The sequence below is a fragment of the Pavona decussata genome, unplaced genomic scaffold (genome assembly GCF_977016875.1).
Source record: "Pavona decussata unplaced genomic scaffold, jaPavDecu1.1 SCAFFOLD_368, whole genome shotgun sequence".
Classification (NCBI taxonomy): Eukaryota; Metazoa; Cnidaria; class Anthozoa; order Scleractinia; family Agariciidae; genus Pavona; species Pavona decussata.
Window position 1 is genome coordinate 585001 of NW_028145744.1, and position 22302 is coordinate 607302.

The window sequence follows — 22302 nt, forward strand, 5'->3', positions numbered from 1 at the left end:
TGGTAAATTAATTCTGCAGCTGACTGGAATGATGTCATGTAGTGCCACAGGAGACCATAAAGTCAACAAAAGTTGGATTTTCTTGAAATATATGCCTGGATTTTTGAAAACGAGTGCAACATTTGAGACTGGGAGCCGGGCAGCAACACAGCCGTAGGCTGTGTTTCTGCCTTGAGTGGAGCTCTTATTTCCAGGGGGCTTGCCGTCAAGGATAGTCTACCTAGAACCTACAGGAGCAGGGCTAGCAGGCCAATTGTACTCGGGGGTGCCTGCCCTTAGATTCAAGGGGGAGGGGTGGGTCGGAATTTGACACTTAATGTATTTTCTTGGTTGAGTGAGTAGGTGTGGCCTCATTAGTTTGCTCTTATTTCAATTGCAGACTACATGAAACTTTCAGATGGCCTTGAAGACATGGAAGATAAAACCAAGACTCAAGTTGGCTGTTGCATGGCAACAGTTTGCGATGTCGCAGTAAGTTCCCAGCAAACAGGAGAATTCTAGTGGACATGGCCTTTTTTAGTTGTGCGCCTCGGTTTTCATAAAATTAGGTATATATCTCTGGTGAGTGATGGGTTAGCTGGTAAATTAATTCTGCAGCTGACTGGAATGATGTCATGTAGTGCCACAGGAGACCATAAAGTGAACAAAAGTTGGATTTTCTTGAAATATATGCCTGGAGTTTTGAAAACGAGTGCAAAATTTGAGGCTGGCAGCCGGCCAGGAACACAGCCGTAGGCTGTGTTTCTGCCTTGAGTGGAGCTCTTATTTCCAGGGGGCTTGCCGTCAAGGATAGTCTAGCTAGAAACTACAGGAGCAGGGCTAACAGGCCACTTGTATTCGGGGGTGCCTGCCCTTAGATTCAGGGGGGAGGGGTGGGTCAGAATTTGACACTTAATGCATTTTCTTGGTTGAGTGAGTAGGTGTGGCCTCATTAGTTTGCTCTTATTTCAATTGCAGACTACATGAAGCTTTCAGATGGCCTTGAAGACATGGAAGATAAACACAAGACTCAAGTTGGCTGTTGGATGGCAACAGTTTGCAATGTCGCAGTAAGTTGCCAATAAACAGGAGAGTTCTAGTGGACATGGTGTTTTTTAGTTGTGCGCCCGGTTTTCATAAAATCAGGTATATATCTCTGGTGAATGATGGGTTAGCTGGTAAATTCATGCTGCAGCTGACTGGAATGATGTCATGTAGTGCCACAGGAGACCATAAAGTGAACAAAAGTTGGATTTTCTTGAAATATATGCCTGGAGTTTTGAAAACGAGTGCAGAATTTGAGGCTGGGAGCCGGGCAGGAACACAGCCGTAGGCTGTGTTTCTGCCTTGAGTAGAGCTCTTTTTTCCAGGGGGCTTGCCGTCAAGGATAGTCTAGCTAAAAACTACAGGAGCAGGGCTAACAGGCCACTTGTACTCGGGGGTGCCTGCCCTTAAATTCAGGGGGGAGAGCGGGTCAGAATTTGACACTTAATGCATTTTCTTGGTTGAGTGAGTAGGTGTGGCCTCATTAGTTTGCTCTTATTTCAATTGCAGACTACATGAAACTTTCAGATGGCCTTGAAGACATGGAAGATAAACACAAGACTCAAGTTGGCTGTTGGATGGCAACAGTTTGCGATGTCGCAGTAAGTTCCCAGCAAACAGGAGAATTCTAGCGGACATGGCCTTTTTTAGTTGTGCGCCCGGTTTTCATAAAATCAGGTATATATCTCTGGTGAATGATGGGTTAGCTGGTAAATTAATTCTACAGCTGACTGGATTGATGTCATATAGTGCCACAGGAGACCATAAAGTGAACAAAAGTTGGATTTTCTTGAAATATATGCCTGGATTTTTGAAAACGAGTGCAAAATTTGAGGCTGGGAGCCAGGCAGGAACACAGCCATAGGCTGTGTTTCTGCCTTGAGTGGAGCTCTTAATTCTAGGAGGCTTGCCGTCAAGGATGGTCTAGCTAGAAACTAGAGGAGCAGGGCTAACAGGCCACTTGTACTCGGGGGTGCCTGCCCTTAAATTCAGGGGGAAGGGGTGGGTCAGACTTTGACACTTAATGCATTTTCTTGGTTGAGTGAGTAGGTGTGGCCTCATTAGTTTGCTCTTATTTCAATTGCAGACTACATGAAGCTTTCAGATGGCCTTGAAGACATGGAAGATAAACACAAGACTCAAGCTGGCTGTTGGATGGCAACTGTTTACGATGTCGCAGTAAGTTCACAGCAAACAGGAGTATTCTAGTGGACATGGCCTTTTTTAGTTGAGCGCCCGGTTTTCATAAAATTAGGTATGTATCTCTGGTGAGTGATGGGTTAGCTGGTAAATTCATTCTGCAGCTGACTGGAATGATGTCATGTAGTGCCACAGGAGACCATAAAGTGAACCAAAGTTGGATTTTCTGTAAATATATGCCTGGAGTTTTGAAAACGAGTGCAAAATTTGAGGCTGGCAGCCGGCCAGGAACACAGCCGTAGGCTGTGTTTCTGCCTTGAGTGGAGCTCTTATTTGTAGGGGGCTTGCCGTCAAGGATAGTCTAGCTAGAAACTAGAGGAGCAGGGCTAACAGGCCACTTGTACTCGGGGGTGCCTGCCCTTAAATTCAGGGGGAAGGGGTGGGTCAGACTTTGACACTTAATGCATTTTCTTGGTTGAGTGAGTAGGTGTGGCCTCATTAGTCTGCTCTTATTTCAATTGCAGACTACATAAAGCTTTCAGATGGCCTTGAAGACATGAAACATCAACACAAGACTCAAGTTGGCTATTGGATGGCAACAGTTTGCGATGTCGCGGTAAGTTCCTAGCAAACAGGGCAATTCTAGTGGACATGGCCTTATTTAGTTGTGCACCTCGGTTTTCATAAAATCAGGTATATATCTCTGGTGAATGATGTGTTAGCTGGTAAATTGATTCTGCAGCTGACTGGAATGATGTCATGTAGTGCCACAGGAGACCATAAAGTGAACCAAAGTTGGATTTTCTTGAAATATATGCCTGGAGTTTTGAAAACGAGTGCAAAATTTGAGGCTGGGAGCCAGGCAGGAACACAGCCGTAGGCTGTGTTTCTGCCTTGAGTGGAGCTCTTATTTCCAGGGGGCTTGCCGTCAAGGATGGTCTAGCTAGAAACTAGAGGAGCAGGGCTAACAGGCCACTTGTACTCGGGGGTGCCTGCCCTTAAATTCAGGGGGGAGGGGTGGGTCAGACTTTGACACTTAATGCATTTTCTTGGTTGAGTGAGTAGGTGTGGCCTCATTAGTCTGCTCTTATTTCAATTGCAGACTACATGAAGCTTTCAGATGGCCTTGAAGACATGGAACATAAACACAAGACTCAAGTTGGCTGTTGGATGGCAACAGTTTGCGATGTCGCGGTAAGTTCCCAGCAAACAGGGCAATTCTAGTGGACATGGCCTTATTTAGTTGTTCGCCTCGGTTATCATAAAATCAGGTATATATATATATATATATATTTTTTTTTTTTTTTAGTAACAGGATGATAACATTGACTTTTAGGCCTTCTTTGCGATGAGAAATCAGCGCGCGGTTAGTGGATCAACGAATGATCGATGGAACGGTATCGGCTGTGACTTTGCTGGGGAGCTAATCCGGCCAACCACAGTGGCGCCGCTAGAAAGTTCTCTTCTGACGGGGAAACAACTTAAAGGCCTCAATAAGTCTTGAACAATTATGTTTTATTCAGTTAGAGTTTGTATTTCTCTTTCACATATCGCTAAGTAATCAAAGTGTTTAGCTAAGGCCATGTTTCTGCCGGCAATTTTTTTCGTCTGCTGTTCAGCTGTGTTGTTGTGTTTAACTAGATTCAGTGAACTTTATTCAGGCCAATAGGGGCCACCTAAAATGCACAATCGTCTTAAATAAACTGGTTTACTCCAGTTTTTATTATGTTGTTTCTTTTCACTGTCATGTTTGCTTTCGAGCCGGAGAACGAAATATTTTCGAATTAGCCTGATGTTTTTATTCTAGCTGTGAAGTTGTTCGTTTCAAGAAACCATCGCTTAACTTGTGTTTTGATGTGTTGTTATTTTTTCACTTCTTGTGACAAAACTTCCTTTCAGTTAAATACCGTAAGTTAAGTTTACCTAGCCAATCAACACAATCAGACTTTAGGCGAATGCCTTAGTTACTTTCTAGAATTGCGTGAATATTTTGCCTAGCCCGTCGCTCGAGACACTCGCATTTGTCAAAACTAATTATATGACGAGTGGTTGTCAAAATGATGTTTTTTCTCATTTAAATTTAAGTTGAATTGTTTAGAGAAATCAAATTTCGGCCATTTTAGTCAAAAGAAAAGCTATTTCGTAAAGCGTATTTGTTGTTTCCGCCATTACAAAAAAAAAACTTAGCTTAGTTGAGCATTTTATTTCAAAGCGCCCTTTAAACAGCGCAGTGCATACGACATTATAGAACACGCTCAATTTTTGGAGGTCCAAAACCTGCTTAATTTTCGAAGTTTTATGGGCTAAAAATTCATCAGTAGACAGATCTAGGTTCGTTTTATACTTATCGAACCATGAGTTAGTAAGATATCGTTCTTGCAATTAACAGCCCTAATTTTTACTTAGCATGCTGGTTAATCATTAACCATTATGACCGTGACCTGAAAAGACTCATTTTGAAGCCAGGGCTTGAATCCCTATAAAGTGATGGTAAAAGTTTCCTGCAAAGTTCTTTTCTAAACAAATTAACTCTTTGAGTGGAAGACCGACTGAACTGAGATAAAAAATGAACTACGACGTCGATCTGTACGGACGCCAAGGCTTGGGTAGAATGAACAATCACATACATTGAGCGTTGTTTTTTTTTATATATAAAACAAAATTGAAATAATGAAAAGATTCCCTTGTCGTTAAGTGACTTTATAGACTAATCACAAGTGTGTTTTTCCCCCTAGCTTTTCATATTTCTGATCATTTTCTGGATATTTTGTTGAAATAAACAACGAGATTATTTAATTTAATCATATATGTAACAAGAAATCTTTTAACCCGTGTAAACTGGGCAGACTGAGAGTTTCAGTTATCTTCCAAAGTAATGTGTTGGAGTGCCAGAGTTTGCTCGAGTTACTCAGTACTGGTTTTGTTGAAGTTTCATTGAGGTAACATGTCGTCAAGCAAAGTTAGAATCTCGTCGTCCGCCATTTCTTGTGTCAGTTATTGACAAATTCACTAAAGCGTCAAATGTCAATCGACGTCTAACATCCTCCCCCCCCCCCCCTCCACTTCTTTTGAAGCTCTCTTTCCATTTTCCGTACGGTCAAACATCGCCCGCAGGCTGTGCAAATGTTAACAACATGTTAAGAGGTGTTTTTCTGCAATCCAGTGCTTTAGAGGAGAGTTTTTGTGATACTATAAACTTTAACGAAGGTTTAGTTGTTCACAGTATCCTTTAGTTAGTAGGATTAACATCCTACTGCAACTGTGAGGCTTTTTTTCTTTTCTCGGGCCGCGTTTCATTTGTTAGAACTAGCCGGCCTGACCAGGCGGTTCGCAGAGCGCATGCGCAAATTTGAAGGCCTGGCCGTATATGAAAGTCATTTAGAATCCTGCCAATAATGCGTAACATTTTCGCAATGTCCAAGTTTAACAATTCCTTTTTAAAAAATGACCTATTTTAATACCGGATTGACCGTTTTCGCCTGCCAGTGCTGACAAATGGAAAGCATTCTTAGCTTCCTACTTTGCATCCAAAAGGTCAAAGGTTACTTGAAATTGATGGTTTTCACCTCACACATCGTCACGCAAGTAAAAAAATAAAATCCTCAACCATTCAATAGATAAAGTCAAGAAATTGATATGTTGTAGAAGAGTGATTCGTAAACAACGTGTGAAAGCCACAGGGTGTGCGATATCTCAAAATGGAGTTATTCGAGAAAATGTACCACGGAAAATTACAGAGTTTAGTATGGGACGCCATGTTTGTGCCCCGTCTGAGGGACACGACTGAAAACGGCCGGAAACCAGCAAAAACATCTGGCCCCAGTTGTTCAAAGAGTGGATAACTTTATCCACTGGATAAGTCACTATCCAGCGGAGCAAATGTACTCCAACTAACGCCTTTGGTAAGTTTTCCACATAATCCCATACTTAAACTTCACATATGCTTCTACTCTATCCGCAAATTATAGGGCTATCGGGAAATTCTTGCTCACATTTTATCTGCCGGATAGCAACCTATCCAGTGGGTAAAACTATCCGCTCTTTGAACAACTGGGGCCTGGAGTTTACCTTGGCTATTTCAAAGCCTTTCTTCTCTCTGCTGAACTTTCACACATTTACATAGACGCTTCTATTACATGTTAGCTGATCAGACCTAAAAAAGAACACGAGACAAATCGATGTTTTCATGTACGTGACATGTTTAGAGCAGCAATCCTTCTGTCACGCACTGCGCAAAAATCTAAAATTCAAACTGCTCTATTTTGAAAACAAAGAATGCTATCCGGCTGAAAACAAGCAAGCCGGTGGAAACTTAGATTTTCTTATATGTGATGAAGATAAAATCCCAAAATTGTGTTTAGTTATGAATTTCAGTTTTTTATGACGTCATGAGAAGCGTTGAGCCGTGCATGTTGGGACCCCACTGTTATCAGAGAAAAAACACATTCAACAAGAGCACAAACACACTCAACATGGTCTTTTATTATGCGTCAATGGGAATACAAATTTAAGTATTAAAACCCTATGTCCTAAACAAAATACAACACATTTATTCAAAGCTTGAGTTTGTGTAATTCGGCTATCAGGTCAGTATTTATTTCGATGTGGCACTCCACAGAGGCCGTAATGTTTGCTCTGTCATTCCAAGCCAAAAACTTTACAAGTTTACTTTAAAAATACTTAGTATTCTTTTAATTACTTTACGTTTGTTAAGTCACATTAGAGTGGTTTTCGATTGACTGTCGAAAGTAATCAGCTATCATAAAAATTCACTCGAATAAAAAGACTGCGCACGCAGCTGAGATTTATCTTTAAAGAGCTTCATGAATAAGTCTGGTTATTTTTATAGGTGGATCGATGCCGGTACCAGCTATTCAATATGAATCATCGATATATTGAGTTTCTCTGAGAATCGGTTGTTTTTGTTTTTGGAACAAAAAGTGGCGTTTAATTCCACCCTGTATGAGATGAAAAGTAATTTTTCTGTACATAGTAAGTTCTGTAATTCCAAGTATTACGTCGTTTTCTTTAAAAAATCAATATTTTTCCCTTTTTATGCATATGCTGCTGATAATTCACAAGAACGGATCACCGAAGTCAACCTGCAGCTTCTTTGAGTTTCTGCGCGTTTATAGCCTGGGATCTACTTTAGCGATGACGTTGCAATAACCAATCACAGACGATGACGTCACAATATCGTTATCGGTATCGAAACTGATGCCAAGTATCGATACGTATCTTGCCCGTATCGGATCGATTTGAAAAAAACTGATATCGGTGCATCGTTATTGTTTTCCAACAAAACCAAATTGATCGTGAAGCGTCTGATGGTTGGTTACATCTTATCGCTAGCTTGGCACCAGTTGCATGTACTTTACCAATTAACTTTTCGCGCCGTTAAGTACTTTCTCGCGCATAGCAGAGTTTGTATATTTTCTATCGCCAGTTTGCTCCAATTTCAGGGGCCCGTTTCTCGAAAGACCCGGTAACTGCCCGATAAGTATATTTTGAAATGTTTTTTCGCCGGTTACTCAGTGATCACAGACATGGTTCTTGGTCAATGTTTTCATGGAATTAAGATTTAAAAAATTAGTATTCAAAGCTAACAAAAATTGACTTCTGTTTAAAAACATTTGTCACCAAAGACACTTTCCGGGCCCGGTAGGTTACCGAGACTTTCGAGAAACGGGCCCCAGGTCTGAATGTGAGTTTTTCAGTAGCGTGTGGCCAAATGTAAATGATTTGGTTCGTAAAGGTATTCGACAGTCATTAGAAAACCGCTCTAGAAAGTGAAAAGTGACGCGAGCTACTTGTGTTAACACGCTTGAGAGTCAAACCCGTCAGCATGAACATGTCTGGGGAACTGAAACGGGTTTATACCTTGGGAAAAAAATAGAAAAGTAAACATTAGAAAAACAAGATAGTAGAGTTCAACCCGTGTATTTGCACTGAACAAGGATAAGAAAAAAAGACTGGATAAAAAAAATTTAGAGAAGAACACGATGTAACGGCATGAAAAACAAACAAACAAAAAAAAGAGATTTTGGTACTCTTCGTTGCCTGATATACATGTGTAAACAGATCTCTTGTGCCATAATGTAACGTTCTTCATCGCGGTGGAAATTTATTTAAGTAGAGTTCTCGCACGGGGCCTGGACGACTTTGACGGTAATGAGCGTGAACCTAATGTTGCACTCCTCGTGTAAAAAAGTAGCGAAATGTCCTAACCAGTCATATTCAAAAAGACACCTCCCCACACAACCTAAATCTAAGGACACGAGCCCACGAGCATATGACGTCATCTGGTCAGTGTTAACCAATCCATTTCATGGCCCAGGTTTAGAAAGGTCACTGACTTAGTTTTTTTATGCACCATCGGTGCTCCGTAGAAAGTTTAAGAACAACATTTTTGAAAGCAAGGTTGAGTTCCTTGAAATTTGCTAAGAGAGAAGAATAGGACTCAGACTTTGAGGCAAAAACGGCCGCATTTAACATTTTCAGTTGCAGGCCAATCTTGTACACAGAGTCCTCAGGCTCTTTGGCCAGCGGTTGGTCCCAATGAGGGGCTCTGGAGAATTCGAAAAAATAAATTATTTTTGATTGGATGTCCCGTAACGGCTTGCATTGTTTTATCACAGAAATCCTGCCGTGAAAAAAATTCCAGTTCCTCAGAGTCAGTCTCCTGGGGACCAACCGCTGACCATAGAGCTTGAGGACTATGGGTACGAGATTGGTTGGAGAACCATGTAGGGAGGGGTAGTGGAGTTCAGAAACTTGTCTAACCTGTATCTCCATGGTAACCGCAGTAAAACGTTGCTGAGTCAGCACTTCCGCCGGGGCTGCTGAGATAAGGTGAGCCTGCTTCACTCATCATCTCATCGACCAGCTGTCAAATAACAAACGGCGCGTGTAACATGAAAATCTCGATTTAAACAGTCAAAATCTCGTACCTAGGGTGCTCAAGCTCTTAGGCCAGTGGTTGGTCGCCAGGAGAGAGGTCTCTCTTGGCAACCAACCGCTGGCCAAAGAGCCTGAGGACTCTGAGTACGAGATTGGGTCAGTCAATCAATCAATGTAAAAACAAAAATGTGCCTGTCGGCTGAAGGACAAGATGGCACTGTACTACAACTGGCCAAAAGCGCGGGGAAATTAAACAAGTTACTGGCGTCACGGAAGCCTGGCACGTGGAAATAAGTAATGGTTATATCAAGCGCGTTTTACACGTGATCAAGCAGCGGTGCTAAAATCTTAGCTCTAATTGGTTGAGGTACGGTTAGGTATTTAAGCCATCATCATCATCATCATCTTGTCTTACCGTAACTATCTCCACGTCCTCGTCACTCATGCTGCTCTTTCTTTCTGCATACAAATTAAATATCTGGAAATTAATACTGTTAGCACTAGCTGGTAAATTTTATCTAACGTAAGGGAGGACACAGAGGAAGAGTTTACAATGGCTCCAGTGACCCTCCCCCCCCCCCCCCCCCCCCACATCCGTTCGTGCCCTGTCAAATAAGAAGTCGAAAAAACAGAAAGTGTCTTATTTAATTTTCCAATAAATGCATTCCCGAAATTTCCTGGTAGTTTAGGCCGGCGACACACTAGGCGATTTTATTCGCCGATCGCGGCGAATTTGATTGCCAGCGAGCTCCATCGAGGGGCGTTTTGAAAAATCATGTGATAAAATCGCCCAACCTGATTGGTTGACTTTTCTGGCGATTCGCAGCGATGAGCATCGAAAATCGAGGAAACGAGCATACTAGGTTAATGCCGGCGAATTTAATCGCCGATATCTGACATGCCAGATAATCGCAATCACTGCAGTGGGGACACTTGGCGATTTTCGTCGATGGCGGCGATCGCTGTATAAAATCTCGTAGTGTGTCACCGACTCAATTACCTGCAACCTTCTAACCAGAGTCCTCAGTCTCTTGCGGCAGCGGCTCCAGGCAACCATCCGCTGGTCAAAGAACCTAAGGACTCTGGATGCGAGATTGGATGGGCTGTTTCGGGGAGCGGCGGGAAATTGAACCTACGGGCAGTTAGTTTCCGGCTGAACTCTGTTATCTTCCCGAGCTGGAACTCTTTCATAGAATTCTGGGCCCTCCCCGGAATCGATAAGAGACGATATTTAGCAGAATTTAGTCAGCCATAGTCAAAACATCTCAATCGGAACACAGTAACGTTTATAAACTTTACGTATATTTCTACGAAAAAAGATAATTTGTAGGCAAAACTACGCGAAATCTATTAACACTTACCTGGGGCAGACCACATGTCCGGGAACGGTTCACTGAAAGGAGGAGGGAACATGGACTGAAATTTGGAAGAAAAACGCCAAATTAACGATGCAAGTACGTACTAAATTAAAGGCCCCAGGATTTAGGATCGTTTCACTGTCCTTTCGCAGTCTAATTTTTGCAAAAAACGCTCTCCAAACCAGTATTTTTGCTTGACTTTAATTCTGACAAGAAGCTTAAGTTTTATTTATTGAATTTGAAATGTTAATTTCCAAGATTCCTACTCGGTCTCCCATCATGAGAAAATTTATGTCTTTTGTTTTCGCAAGGATTAAAACCCGAGATTAAAATATCTTTTTCGGCGAAAAATCCAGCGGCTGGGATTTTAAGGCAACGCTATCTTGCAATCGTAAGCATAACGGATACGACATTGTTTTGCATCGGGAATTTTCTGCCGCTTAAATATTCAGCTGAATATTCGTAACACAACAAACTGTCAAGAAAAGAGCTTATAATGTCCCTTTAAAAGGCCTGTTGACCTCCGAACAAAGGAATGACGCCATTATGTTTTTGCAATTATTCAAAGTTTCTCGTCGACTGAACATGTTAGAAATGTAACAAGGATAGGGCTGCACAGCCTTGTCTTATAAACAGACTCCTAAAGATCAGATGAGTAAAAACCTTTCAGATTTCCAACCCCGCAAATTTGTAACATAACGAATATAGCGCCTCCCGCAGTCACTTCCGGCTTTGGTTTTTCTTGGAATCTTTAAGGCCTAGCGAACAACCGGAAGTATATATTTCCAGTTTAACCAACAAAAAGTTATTTTTATGCGTGATAAAAACATCCTGATTAACAAACAATACACAGCTGGTGTCAACAACTGTCACTAGGCGTAACATGAATGATCAAACTTTCCAAGAAATTAAAAGTCAGAATATTTAGCAAAATTATCCCTTGCAAATACTCCGAAGTCCCTGTTATTAACGGCGTCCGTTCTGTCGCTACAAAAATACATTGAAGCTACAACTGAAGAATCGTAAGCGCATTTTGAAGTATGAAGTACTCCGTTTGTTTCCTACTTAGAAGGAAGCGGCATCAACTGAGAAACGTGTTACGGGTAAGTGAAACGGGAAGGTGATTTCATTAATCCAACCGGGTACTCTTGTTCAATACATGTAATCTGTGTTTGGACTTTCAAAGAAACGACAAATGCAATTTAATGTCGACTAGGCCGAGAAAGTGAAAAACCCTTGTATTTTAGTTTCTGAGTATCCGATTTCTTTTTCATAACTTAGCCAATACTTTATTTATTTAGCCCAGAGTATTTGCCAATTGTCTTGCTTTCCCCAATATTCAGAATACTGAAACATATACATTCGAAATCATGAATATTTGAACTGCCCAAAGACCGGCCGGCGTTTTGATAGACCGCGTCCCTGAATGCAAGGTCACAGCTCGTTATTCAAGCATTCGAGCTCTTGTTGTTTTATCCCACATGTAATAATCTTAAAATAACCGAATTAGGATGTTGATGAAATCACAAGATGAATAATTTATTGTACAGATTTTGAAAAATTCAACTCTAATTAACTTTAGTTCAACGAGTACGAAATCTCGAAAGAGGGCCTCATGTTGTAAGCATCTCTTAGCTAGAATTAACTGAAATCATGTATATTACATTATTTCAAAGACCAGAGAACCGAAACAATCATTTGATTTTGCTAATAAAATCTTAGGATAATTAACGATTCAAATGCAAGCTACTAAGCAATGCTTTCTTGTGGTACTATTTATTCTGTTGTACAAATTGGTGCTAACTTTTGAGTCTGCAATTGAAATCCTAAAGTGTGACCATTCAAATGAAAGCTACTGAGCAGTACCTTCCTGTGGTGCTGTTTATTATGCTGTACAAGATGGTTCTGCCTTTTGACTCTGTGGATAAAATCCTAAAGTGTTACCATTCGAGTGAAAGCTACTGAGCAGTACTTTCCTACGATGCTGTTTATTATACTTTAGAAGGTAGTGACAAAAAACGGTGCCAATGGTGCTGCTTGTTTTCGAGTTTCTTAAACGATTTTTGAGAAAAAAATTCCTGCTAGGGTTTGATTAGGTGTTGTTGGGAAAGAGAGGGTTAAAATATTTAACAGTTTACTTCAGTAGTGTTGATGCTGGCTAGCCCTCCACAAATATTTATAAGAAAATGCCAAAGTCAATAGAAAACAAGAGGTGAAACCGAAAAGGTTAGACAAAACAATAATCAAAGAGATGAAAGTTTCGTAGATAGATTCAAAAGGTAGTTTCATACCCTTTATACCCTGAAAGATAGCTCAATTTTGATGAAGCATAAGCTACAAAAATATACATAAAATAAAATATCTTTTAGTTACGCTGCTGCTTTAAAAAATTGCTTTTTTTGTCACAAATATCGCATACGGAAGGAAACAAACAGGAACTTATTAAATCTTGCATGGAAGTTGGGTAACATACCTCCGCTGACACTAATTTGGGTGAACTTTTTACCCTTTCATTACAGCCAAAGTCAGACCTCAAGGCATTTAATATGGCTCTAGCTTTAATTTCAGTACTTTAAATGAAATCCTTGAGTATGTTCATTCAAATGAGCAATACTTCCATTCAAATGGGCAATACTTCCATGTGGTACTGCTTGTTATGCCAGACAAGTTTTGGGTCAAAACTTTGAGTCTGTGGATGAAATCCTAAAGTGTGACCATTCAAATGAAAGCTAGTGAGCAGTACTTTCCTGTGGTGCTGTTTGTTATGCTGTACAAGGTGGTTCTAACTTTTGAGTCTGTGGATGAAATTCTAAAGTGTGACCATTCAAATGAAAGCTACTGAGCAGTACTTTCCTTTACTTTCCTTTATTATGCTGTACAAAGTGGTTCAAACGTTTGAGTTTGTGAATAAAATCCTAAAATGTGGCCATTCAAATGAAAGATACTGAGCAGTACTTTCCTGTGGTGCTGTTTATAAGCCCTGGACTAGACATTTAAAAGGACATTTTTTGTTGGAGTCGGGGGGGGGGGGGGAGGGGGGGTTAAGTAGGGAGGAGAAGGAGTTTGTGTTGGGGGATTGCTGATTATTGGAGAGAACTTTGCTTTCTATTAAATTGTTAGGGTTGGTACCGAAAACAGCTCGAAACACTTAGCAAACAGCCTGAAACAGTTAAATAACAGTCCATAGGCTTATTTTGTTTTTAAAAAGAAACGGGGGACTACAATTTTTGTTCGAGGGGAGGGGGTGGAAGATATCAGACTGACTCCCTGAGAAATGAAAACTCACCTGGTGAGCCGACAAGCTTAGGGAAAATGCAGGTCCTTTAAACCTTGGAAGTTGACTGACTGGTTCATTTCTTTTGATTTCTCTTGAGTGTCTCGTGGCCGCCATGGATGTTGAATGATCTGCAAACACGAGTTCAGACAAAGAACGAAATAACAGGTATTTTATCCGTTGATAAGGATCGGGGAATTTATTAATTCAAGTGATTTCTTTTGAATTCGAGTTAAAAAAAAAAGCGTCACATGGTTTTAGCTGGTTAGTGATTGAACTTCAAGGGGAAGTATCACGCGAATTTGATGTCATTTCAAAACTCTAACATGTTTGTCTGTCAACAGAAACAAAATAATTGTCTAGTTTTGTTATAAATTATCCGCAATAAAATTGTTTATTAGTGCCTCTGGTCAGAGACAGCAAGACGGAATGGTTCTCAAAATGCGCTAGAACAGATCACGAGTTGATCTTTTCAAGAATTGAGTTGATTTCTTTCCTCTCGTTGTTCTAAAATGATTTTGTAGTTATGTGAAAGTCATATTTCACTATTTTGAACAAAAGAAGTCTTCAAAACTCCATGAGACTTCCTCTTTAAGTAGTGATTTTAAATTTTATGCTTACTGTTGATTGAAGCATTGAATTTGAATTTAAAGCCATAATTGCATTCATTTTAGTTTTTCAGTTTGTGCCTGAAGAACTCACTTAGTGTCATCACAAAGAATTGATTTTAGCGTTTAAGACTCGTATAAACAATGATCTTATCATTAATTAAGGGGTAGGTTTGTTCTGAACCACTTGTTTCCACAGGGTTTAATTAACCACGGAGAGGCTGTTTCAAGGACCTAACTCCGGAGCTATGAGAAGCTAAATAAAACTTGTGAATTCCTCTATCGCTGTATGTATTCAACTACAAAAAATGAAGCAGCCGTGTTTAAATAGAGCACCTGTTGCATATCAGTTTTATCATTTGAGCTGTATGATAGGACGGCTTAAACACAAATAACGCACAGTCTATGAGGCTACCATAAACACGTGTGTGCGATGAAACATGCAGGCAAAGAAATAAACCTGTTATTGTCTTCATCAGTTGAGAGAATTTCAATGATCAGTTGTATATAATTAATATCCTGCTCGCCGAATTTTTCATCGACCATTTTACTGCCAAGCCATTAGATTTTCTTCCTAAATAATAAATTGCTTTTCCAGCACCTAACTCTTTCATCGATATTTTAAACGGCTTAGTTTCTGCACGAAAAACAAACAGCAAAGCGAGTATTGTCCTGCGTTAAAAACGTCTGGAACAAATTGAGTTACCCAACTAACAAATTATGCGATGACGTTTATGACAGTAATAACGCTGATTTAGAATGAACCTTGGGTCTATTGATTTAGAAGCGTGTTTAGAAAGCTGTAAGGTGTTCCTTTTTTGGATCATTCGTCAAATTCAGCGTTGTACATCTTCTTCGTGCTATAATGATGATCCGGCTTTTTGCACAAAATTGGGAATATAAGGCCTTGACAGAAAAATCGACATTTTTTAACTCAAAAGAGAAGACAAAAATCTTACTAAAAGCGCAGAAAGGAATAAGGAACAATTTTAATCTTTATGCGACTTATACCTAAAGACTACCTATTTCGAGAAAACCGCACTGATAAATTAGTCAGCGAAGAATGAGCTGTTGTTCTGTGACCAGCGAAAGCGAAATTCCTTAAACCCGCGGCAGTCTGTTCGATAGAAACCTTTGTACAAATCACTCTCTTTTTCATCTTTATTTATAAAATAAACAGTCCAAACACACTTTCTGATAGATTGTTGATGCAAGATGAGCTGAGGAAAGTGTAGCGATGAAAGTTCTAAATTTTCGCATGCCTCAGTCGCACGGAAGGAAACAGAAGTAAATAACTTCATGATTCGTAATCGCGTTTTGCGTATCAGAGGAGAACTTAAATAACCTGTATAAGCTTCTCTTCTTGCCAGACCAGTTCCCCCTTAATTTCGAAAAGGTTTAAAGCCGTGCCAACTGAGAGCTTACTCGTTCGTATAACTTACAACAGCTTAATTTCCTTGTTTGATGAAGCCCCGGCTGATGCGCAGTTCCCGGATGCTGTTCGATGCTACGGTGTACAAGAACAAGGTGATTGTTATCCTTAAAGCTCTTTGGTGTGCGCGCATCGATCACCTTCTTGCTTATGAAGCTTAGGTGATCAAGAAAGCTGTGACTTTTTTTTGTAGTATTTTATGTCAGACTTTGCAATTGTGAAAAACACATTCGCATTCATGAACGCGGACGAAAGGGCGATGGAAGTTTACAGGAGCTGACCAACCATCAAATCTTCTCTGTATTTGGAAAGTAATTTGATGAAATTAGATCCTAAAAACTTTTTAGTTAAGTAATTAAGTTGACTTTTACGTCGCTAAAACACAGAAAAGGAATTCGCCTAATCGCTGCACGCTTCGCATGAATTCAGTCTCTCGTTTCCATTTTTCACTCGCAAAAACCGTTCAGGAAAATGTTTTAAGTTCGGGAGTTGAAAGACCGTTTTGAATTCTTCTCCTTGAGATAATTGAAATTGCGACAGAGTCAGTTTGAAACACAGGGATACTGATTCAACAACGTAAATGGCGGAGAATGCTTCGACTAGCACGACAATGTGTTCGTCCTCAACAAGTCAAAGTGATACCAATTTCCGCAAAAAATATATAAACATCTTTTGTGCGGATTTGAAAATTGGACTACTATTGCCGAATAAAACAGCAGTTTTGTTTTCTTTTGCATGTTCTTTAAGGAACAAAAAAATAGATATGTTAAGATAGTGTCGTTCAGGCGGCTTTTTAAACTTGGCATTTCATAAATCAACACTACGTGTATAATGACTCCAGGGCACGTGGCAATATCTTACCGACTGTTAAAACAGTTGTGTAGTTTGAATTACAAGGGACCAGAGCAGTTCTCCGGGAAGTTTGATTCATTTTCTAGCCAAACAAATGCAGACATCGTTAATGTTGCACCATCATCGAATTGTGTTGCGCTTAGCAAATGCTTGGTTTGATTGAAACCACCTTACGTCCTGTTTCCGGGTCAGTTTTAAGTGCTGTTTCTTTTCTCATCGCAACAGATTTACAGAAGTAATCTCAATCTCATGTTATACTAGTAGGAAGCTAAAAGCTCTCCTCACTCAAGTGGCCAAAATACGGATGTACTGACTGTATGTGGCATCTATTACTGACTGCTGAGTCCACGGGATGGAATGCTCGGTCCTTAAACCTTAGCTGGCTTATGTTAAACTTCGCAAAATTCCCCTCTACTCATTTAAACTCCTGGATAGAGAGAGCCGCGTACAAAGGTCCCACCACCAAAAGCATCGCTGCGAGTTCAAAACACCGAGCCTAATATCTAACATCAGACTTGCGCGCTAACAACAATATTATCGCGCCTTCGTGAGAGAGAATGTGATAATTGGAGATTCCGGACTCACCTCTTCCACGAAGCGGCCTCATTCTGTAGATTTTAAACGCGTCTTTTCCTCGTGGACAGCTCTCCTCCCTAATCTCTTTTATATCAGGCAAAGCATTCAACGCACACCTGAAGTTGGTTTTCCACTTTCGAGGGTCAGGCTTATCGCGTCCTTCCTTGTATTTTCCCGTGTACATCGCCCAAGCTTGAAACAACGCGGCGTCGTCCTTTACGGACCAACCGTGTCGACTACCATGTTTCCAAGGCACTCTAAAGGTTCTCTTCTTGGGATCTCCTTCCCATCTTAAGCCGTACAAGCGAGCGTTTATCATTTGCACCAGCCAGTCGCGAAGACGAAGCTTTTTGCGTTGATGCATTGTCTAATACAACTTGTCTGAAACAACAGTTCAAAATGAACAAACAATAGCACCTTAGTATTAAGCGCGCTATGCCTTTTGTATGTAATCAAGCACAAGAAACGCATAGATCACAGACTAATCGCGCACGAAGAGAGATCTTCAGCCGGTTAAACCTTCGACAGACGTTTCTCGCTCGCAAGCCGCATGGTCAAAGTTTCAAGCCGTATTTAGGCTCAGAATTTTACGCTTCGCTGAGAAACAAAATTGAAAACTCGTGATTTAGGGTGTGGTTATAGAGGATGTAACTTCTTGGAAGGGAAATAATTAGGTTAACGTAAATAGCAAAATAACATGCTTGTTAACTCACCCTTTTTCCTCGAAAGCGCGTGCCTCTGTCCTCTTCGCACAACGTGAATTCCGTCAAAGCAACTTCTTTAAGAAGTGTGCCTTTAAACTTTTAATCAACCAATCAGCACGCACCGTAGTCTGTCAAGGCGCCGGGCACGACCAACCTGATATTGACGTCAGCGGTCAGCTGTCAGTCATGATTGTTTTTGTGCTATTTAACGGTTATGATGGACAAGTTATATACTTTCGATCCTAGCTGAGTCTTTTGTTTCCAAAACCTGCAAATGAACTTTTTATTAGCACAAACAAACATACAAGGCCTCACACTACTCAGAGAAAAAAAAAACCCTTTTTTGTGCGGCGTGCTAAAGTACAAAAAGCGGCGTGATTATTGGAATTCCCTTTCACTTCCAACGATCTAATTGGGAGAGAACCTTCGGTAAAACCCGATCTTTTAATTGAAGCAAAACTAATTACCTGCAATTACAAAGCGATTAAACACCGGGGGTTTTTTTGCCAAGAAACGGGGAAAGACCAACATTGAAATTCGCTTTCACGTGTTTAACCTCTGATGATAAAATAAAGGAAGTTTGTCAAACTCCAAAAAATTCTTAACTCGTTTGTACTCGTCGCAAATCTGTTAACAAGCTCGACAGTTTTCATGGTCGCGTGTCTGTCACGTGGCTAGCGCAGGAAGTCGCGGCTCAAATCGATAAGTGCATGCCAAGGGAGTTTCCAAACCTTCGCGTGATATAAATTTAAATGGTTCTTCCGCGGTGCTTTAAACTCGTCAAGATACAAAAATAGCCAAATTATATTCATCCATTTACCTGCTGACAGGCAAGATAAGACGACCTTGTTTAGTCTTTCATTTTCTTCCACGCATTGAACGAACATTTGGGAAATGCCATTTACGAAAAAACCATTACGTCGCTCCAGCGCGCGGGTATTGTCTCCTAAAGCATTGTCACTTGCTAGTCCCTCGCCAGAATATTTCAGTTTCACCGTGAGGTTTCAGTAATCCCACGCGCTAGGCTAATACCATTGAAAACTAAAACACTTTTTTTTCAGTTTCTGTCCACGTACCTTTCCGGTACAAATTACCCTTTAATTTATACCTCATACTTCTTTGGTGTTGAAAAAAAATTTTAGTTGGGTATCCACTTCTCAAACTAAAGTTCATTGTGTTGTTGTTTAACTGATGTGCTGTCCTCTTTCTAGTTTGCTGGGGGTTTATTACAACCGACGTAGTGGTTGAAAATTCAGCTTTAAAAAAGGCGCTAGATTGCACAAGTTACCAGCATCCGATTGGTTTCAATCCGTGTGTGCTAAGGCTATTGTAAATTCATCACTGTTAGTGTCGCAGCAGTTTGATGACTCATACACAATAAGCCTTTTTTACAATGAGCGCATACAACACATTAAAACAAGCCCTGCTTCAACTGCACTTCCTCTCAAGAAATCCTTTCAAGAAATATTTCAGAGTTCACGCTTTCAAAGCCTTTCTCTAGAAAATTCTGAAGCATAAAAATGCAACATTTTTCGCTCTATATTTTGTTGCAACTAAAAGTTGCAAGTTTTAAAAGGTGCGAAATATTTTAGCAACGTGGTACTACACTCCACGGGACAATTCCACCACAATCAATAATTTCGCGTCAAAAATAGTTTTGTGTACTAAATTTAAACTATCATGCATAGAAATCGAGGGCGAATGATCTAATTGTTTTAGTATGAATCTACTAGTTGTTCACAACTTAACAAGACAGGTTCACGTTTTTATCGAATATTGATATAACCGCACACTGCTATAGGCTACTCACTCTATATTCACTATCTACAGCAGAATAGATGTTGAGGGTAGATAACCTGTTGACTACGGACGGCGAATATTCAGTGCACCACGACTATATTTGGGCAGTGTTACAATGTGTTGAATAATAAAACATATTTAACCATTATTCCACCAGCGGGGTTGGGTACGATAGGCACTGAACGAGGCCAATCTGGCTTTAATCATCCCATTCAATTCAATTCAATTCTATTCACACTTATTCGAAATACAGTATATTTTAATGGTACGAAAATAAACATGCAGAGCATTGTATTTGAGTGGTTTTACCTTCTAGGGAAGAAGTTTGTAGTGGGCAAAGGAGCAAGGCTTTCGTGTTGGCCACTACCTCTGTGCGGTTACAAAAATGGGGGGAAGTAGAATTTATAAAACAGGCGTGCGTGGAATACATTTTTACACAGACAACCAAGACATATTGCTAGGTCTTATTGATTTCATTTCGCAAGCCAAAAACTAGAAGACGATTTAATTGCCGCAATTTCTCGGTCCAGGTACAAGGGCAAACTGATCAATATCCCGGCCAGGCGCTAGTTCTCAACCGTAGGCCCCGTCTCACAACACTTCAATGTTCATAACCCTGTGGGACGTTGAAGAACCCAGACACTAATCGCAAAGAGTAGGGCATGGAGTTCCCGGTGTGCTGGTCTGGTCTTTGTGCTGTTTCATGATTTCATGGGTTGGGTGGGTAGGATGAGGTCGCTAATGGACATATGCTGATGTAAACCGCATTTGAATATATTTATGAATAGAAAACGCGGTATATAAATGCATTACTATTACCATTACAATCAGCCGAAGCACTGGGAATGATTATCTAGTGACACAGTTTGGATGTATTCCAAATTATATTATAATTATAGCTTACTGTCCAAGAGTTTACAGTTGTCAGTTGGGTGAGTGTAGTCCTTTAAAACACGTGTAGGAAAATGGGCGAATGTAGGCTTCGGTCACCGATAATGCAATTCAAGTTTCATTTTTAGAAGGGATGAAATCATAAAACGTACGATGAAATATTTTCGCCCATTGGTGAAAACATGGTTAGTAGATGGAAGATGTCATGATTAATTATTTTCAGTTTTTTTAATGGCACGTCGAGACTGACTAACTTATTTTGTACCTGTTCGCGCTGAAAGGAAGGTTTTTCTCCAAACGTGACCGCTTTAAAACTGGGAGTTTTAAACTGGCCAATACAGAGCAGTGTAACAAAGTTTTAATTTAATTAATTAACTTCGCTAAGGCTGAAATAAATAACAATATAAACATCGAACAATAGTGGAACATTCAAAGGTGAAAAAAAAATCCATTAAATCACGCCACGCCGTGAAACGTCCACCATAACTTTCAAGGTCAGGCTGTTGACTGAGTACCGGTAACTCTGTAACATCTAGACTGAATCAAACGACATTGTTAAGGGTAACACGTGTGCCGAGCTGAGTCGCTTTAGTGACGAACGACTACCTGTCTGATATCTGGCAGATCTCTAATTTATAGCTCTCAGAGAGGACGTTTTAATTGCTTAGCATGTAGAGAGTCAGTTGAGGGGTTAACGAAACCAGTGAGTATTGGAGTACAGCCAAAATAATTACAAAGCCAGTGCCAAATAGTTTGTTTAAATGAACTGGCGCTGCAAATGCACATCGTTTCTGGCAGATTAAAAGAGAAATCAGTTTTACAGTCATGCAGTTTACGTTAAACATGGCCAGTATTTCCAGAAACCATTACCGGCTGATAATTTCAGGAGAAATAGAACGAAAGTTAAACCGAATAAGAGCATTTTGACTAATATTTAGGCAATAAATGCAAGGAAACGGTGGTTTGTTTCAGTTATATTTCGATATAATTCTATATCATCGTCAGACTAGGTGACAAAGCGGTAGCTAAAGTTTAAATACTAAAAGGGTGGTAGATTAGCATCAATAGGCACGTGAGAATAAAGTAAGTACAAAACAAAAAGAGAAAAAACTGTCATGAGAATAAGCAGAGTTCTCTGCTGGCCTTCAAGCTATTGTTCAAGGATGGCGATGAACGTTTTATGTGATAGGCTTCTTTGTATAGAAGGAGGTTCCAATTGTCGTCACTGTCAATTATCTTTGTGTTGCTACGCACGGTTTCGGTGAAAAATTCTTTGTTGGTCGTAGAAGGTGGGCCGGTCTCATTGGAGAAAATGTCTGGTAAATTATACAGGCCTTGAATGTGTTGGATATTATCACACTGTCGAAGATGTTTGTATATAGCGCTTTCTTTATCCGTGAGCGCGTGTTCTTGTGTGCGAGTAAATAGAGTTCTGTTCGTTTTGCCGATGTAAGAGCAATTACAGCCAGGACAAGTGAATTTGTAAACAACATCTGATTTGCATAATGGTGGTGTTTTATCTTTAGTACTCGTGAAGAAGCATAGTTTAGTGGTCTTTTGTTTTATTCGAATGTCTACATTTGGGTCGACGAGACTTCTGCGTAGTTTATGCTTAAGTTTCTTAGTAAGCTGTGTTGTTAGGTCTCCAACGAATGGGATGGTAAGCCATATAGTAATCGGACAGTTTTTATCATGGAACGGTTTCCCCAAGCGTATTGCAAAATCGCTAATTAAACGCTTTACT

At 40.3% G+C, this 22302-nt stretch overlaps 1 protein-coding gene and 2 long non-coding RNA genes across 7 annotated transcripts in view; 2 read left to right on the forward strand and 1 right to left on the reverse strand.

Annotated features, from left to right (window-relative positions):
* The window catches only part of LOC146452478 (uncharacterized), a 13077-nt gene extending 9692 nt beyond the window's left edge, over window positions 1–3385 (forward strand). The window contains exons 1-6 of one of the 5 annotated variants that reach the window (XR_014859732.1): window positions 426–471; window positions 958–1049; window positions 1534–1625; window positions 2111–2202; window positions 2688–2779; window positions 3266–3385. This is a non-coding gene — a long non-coding RNA (uncharacterized LOC146452478). The other 4 variants (XR_014859729.1, XR_014859728.1, XR_014859730.1 and 1 more) reach the window with 4 other exon arrangements.
* A 3240-nt stretch (window positions 3386–6625) lies between these two features.
* LOC146452479 (interferon regulatory factor 1-like) lies at window positions 6626–18034 on the reverse strand. Its single transcript, XM_085097814.1, has 7 exons — window positions 17877–18034; window positions 17173–17544; window positions 13708–13826; window positions 10425–10479; window positions 9479–9522; window positions 8947–9049; window positions 6626–8043 (listed from the first exon to the last, which is right to left on the reverse strand). The coding sequence occupies exons 2-7, from the start codon at window positions 17525–17527 to the stop codon at window positions 7979–7981; spliced, it is 741 nt and encodes a 246-aa protein (XP_084953940.1). The 5' UTR covers window positions 17528–17544; window positions 17877–18034; the 3' UTR covers window positions 6626–7978.
* On the forward strand, window positions 13729–14724 carry LOC146452480 (uncharacterized). The gene is made up of 2 exons (XR_014859733.1): window positions 13729–13863; window positions 14503–14724. It is a non-coding gene; the product is annotated as an uncharacterized LOC146452480 (long non-coding RNA).
* Window positions 18035–22302: the final 4268 nt, after the last annotated feature.

Bases quoted from the DNA above. Each gene is read 5' to 3' on its own strand.
- LOC146452479 (XM_085097814.1), bottom strand. From the start codon at position 17,527: ATGCATCAACGCAAAAAGCTTCGTCTTCGCGACTGGCTGGTGCAAATG. The intron at 13,827-17,172 runs GTGAGTCCGGAA...TCGTGTTTGCAG, and splicing joins GAGGCCGCTTCGTGGAAGAG to ATCATTCAACATCCATGGCG. The intron at 9,050-9,478 runs GTAAGACAAGAT...GTTATTTGACAG, and splicing joins AGGACGTGGAGATAGTTACG to CTGGTCGATGAGATGATGAG.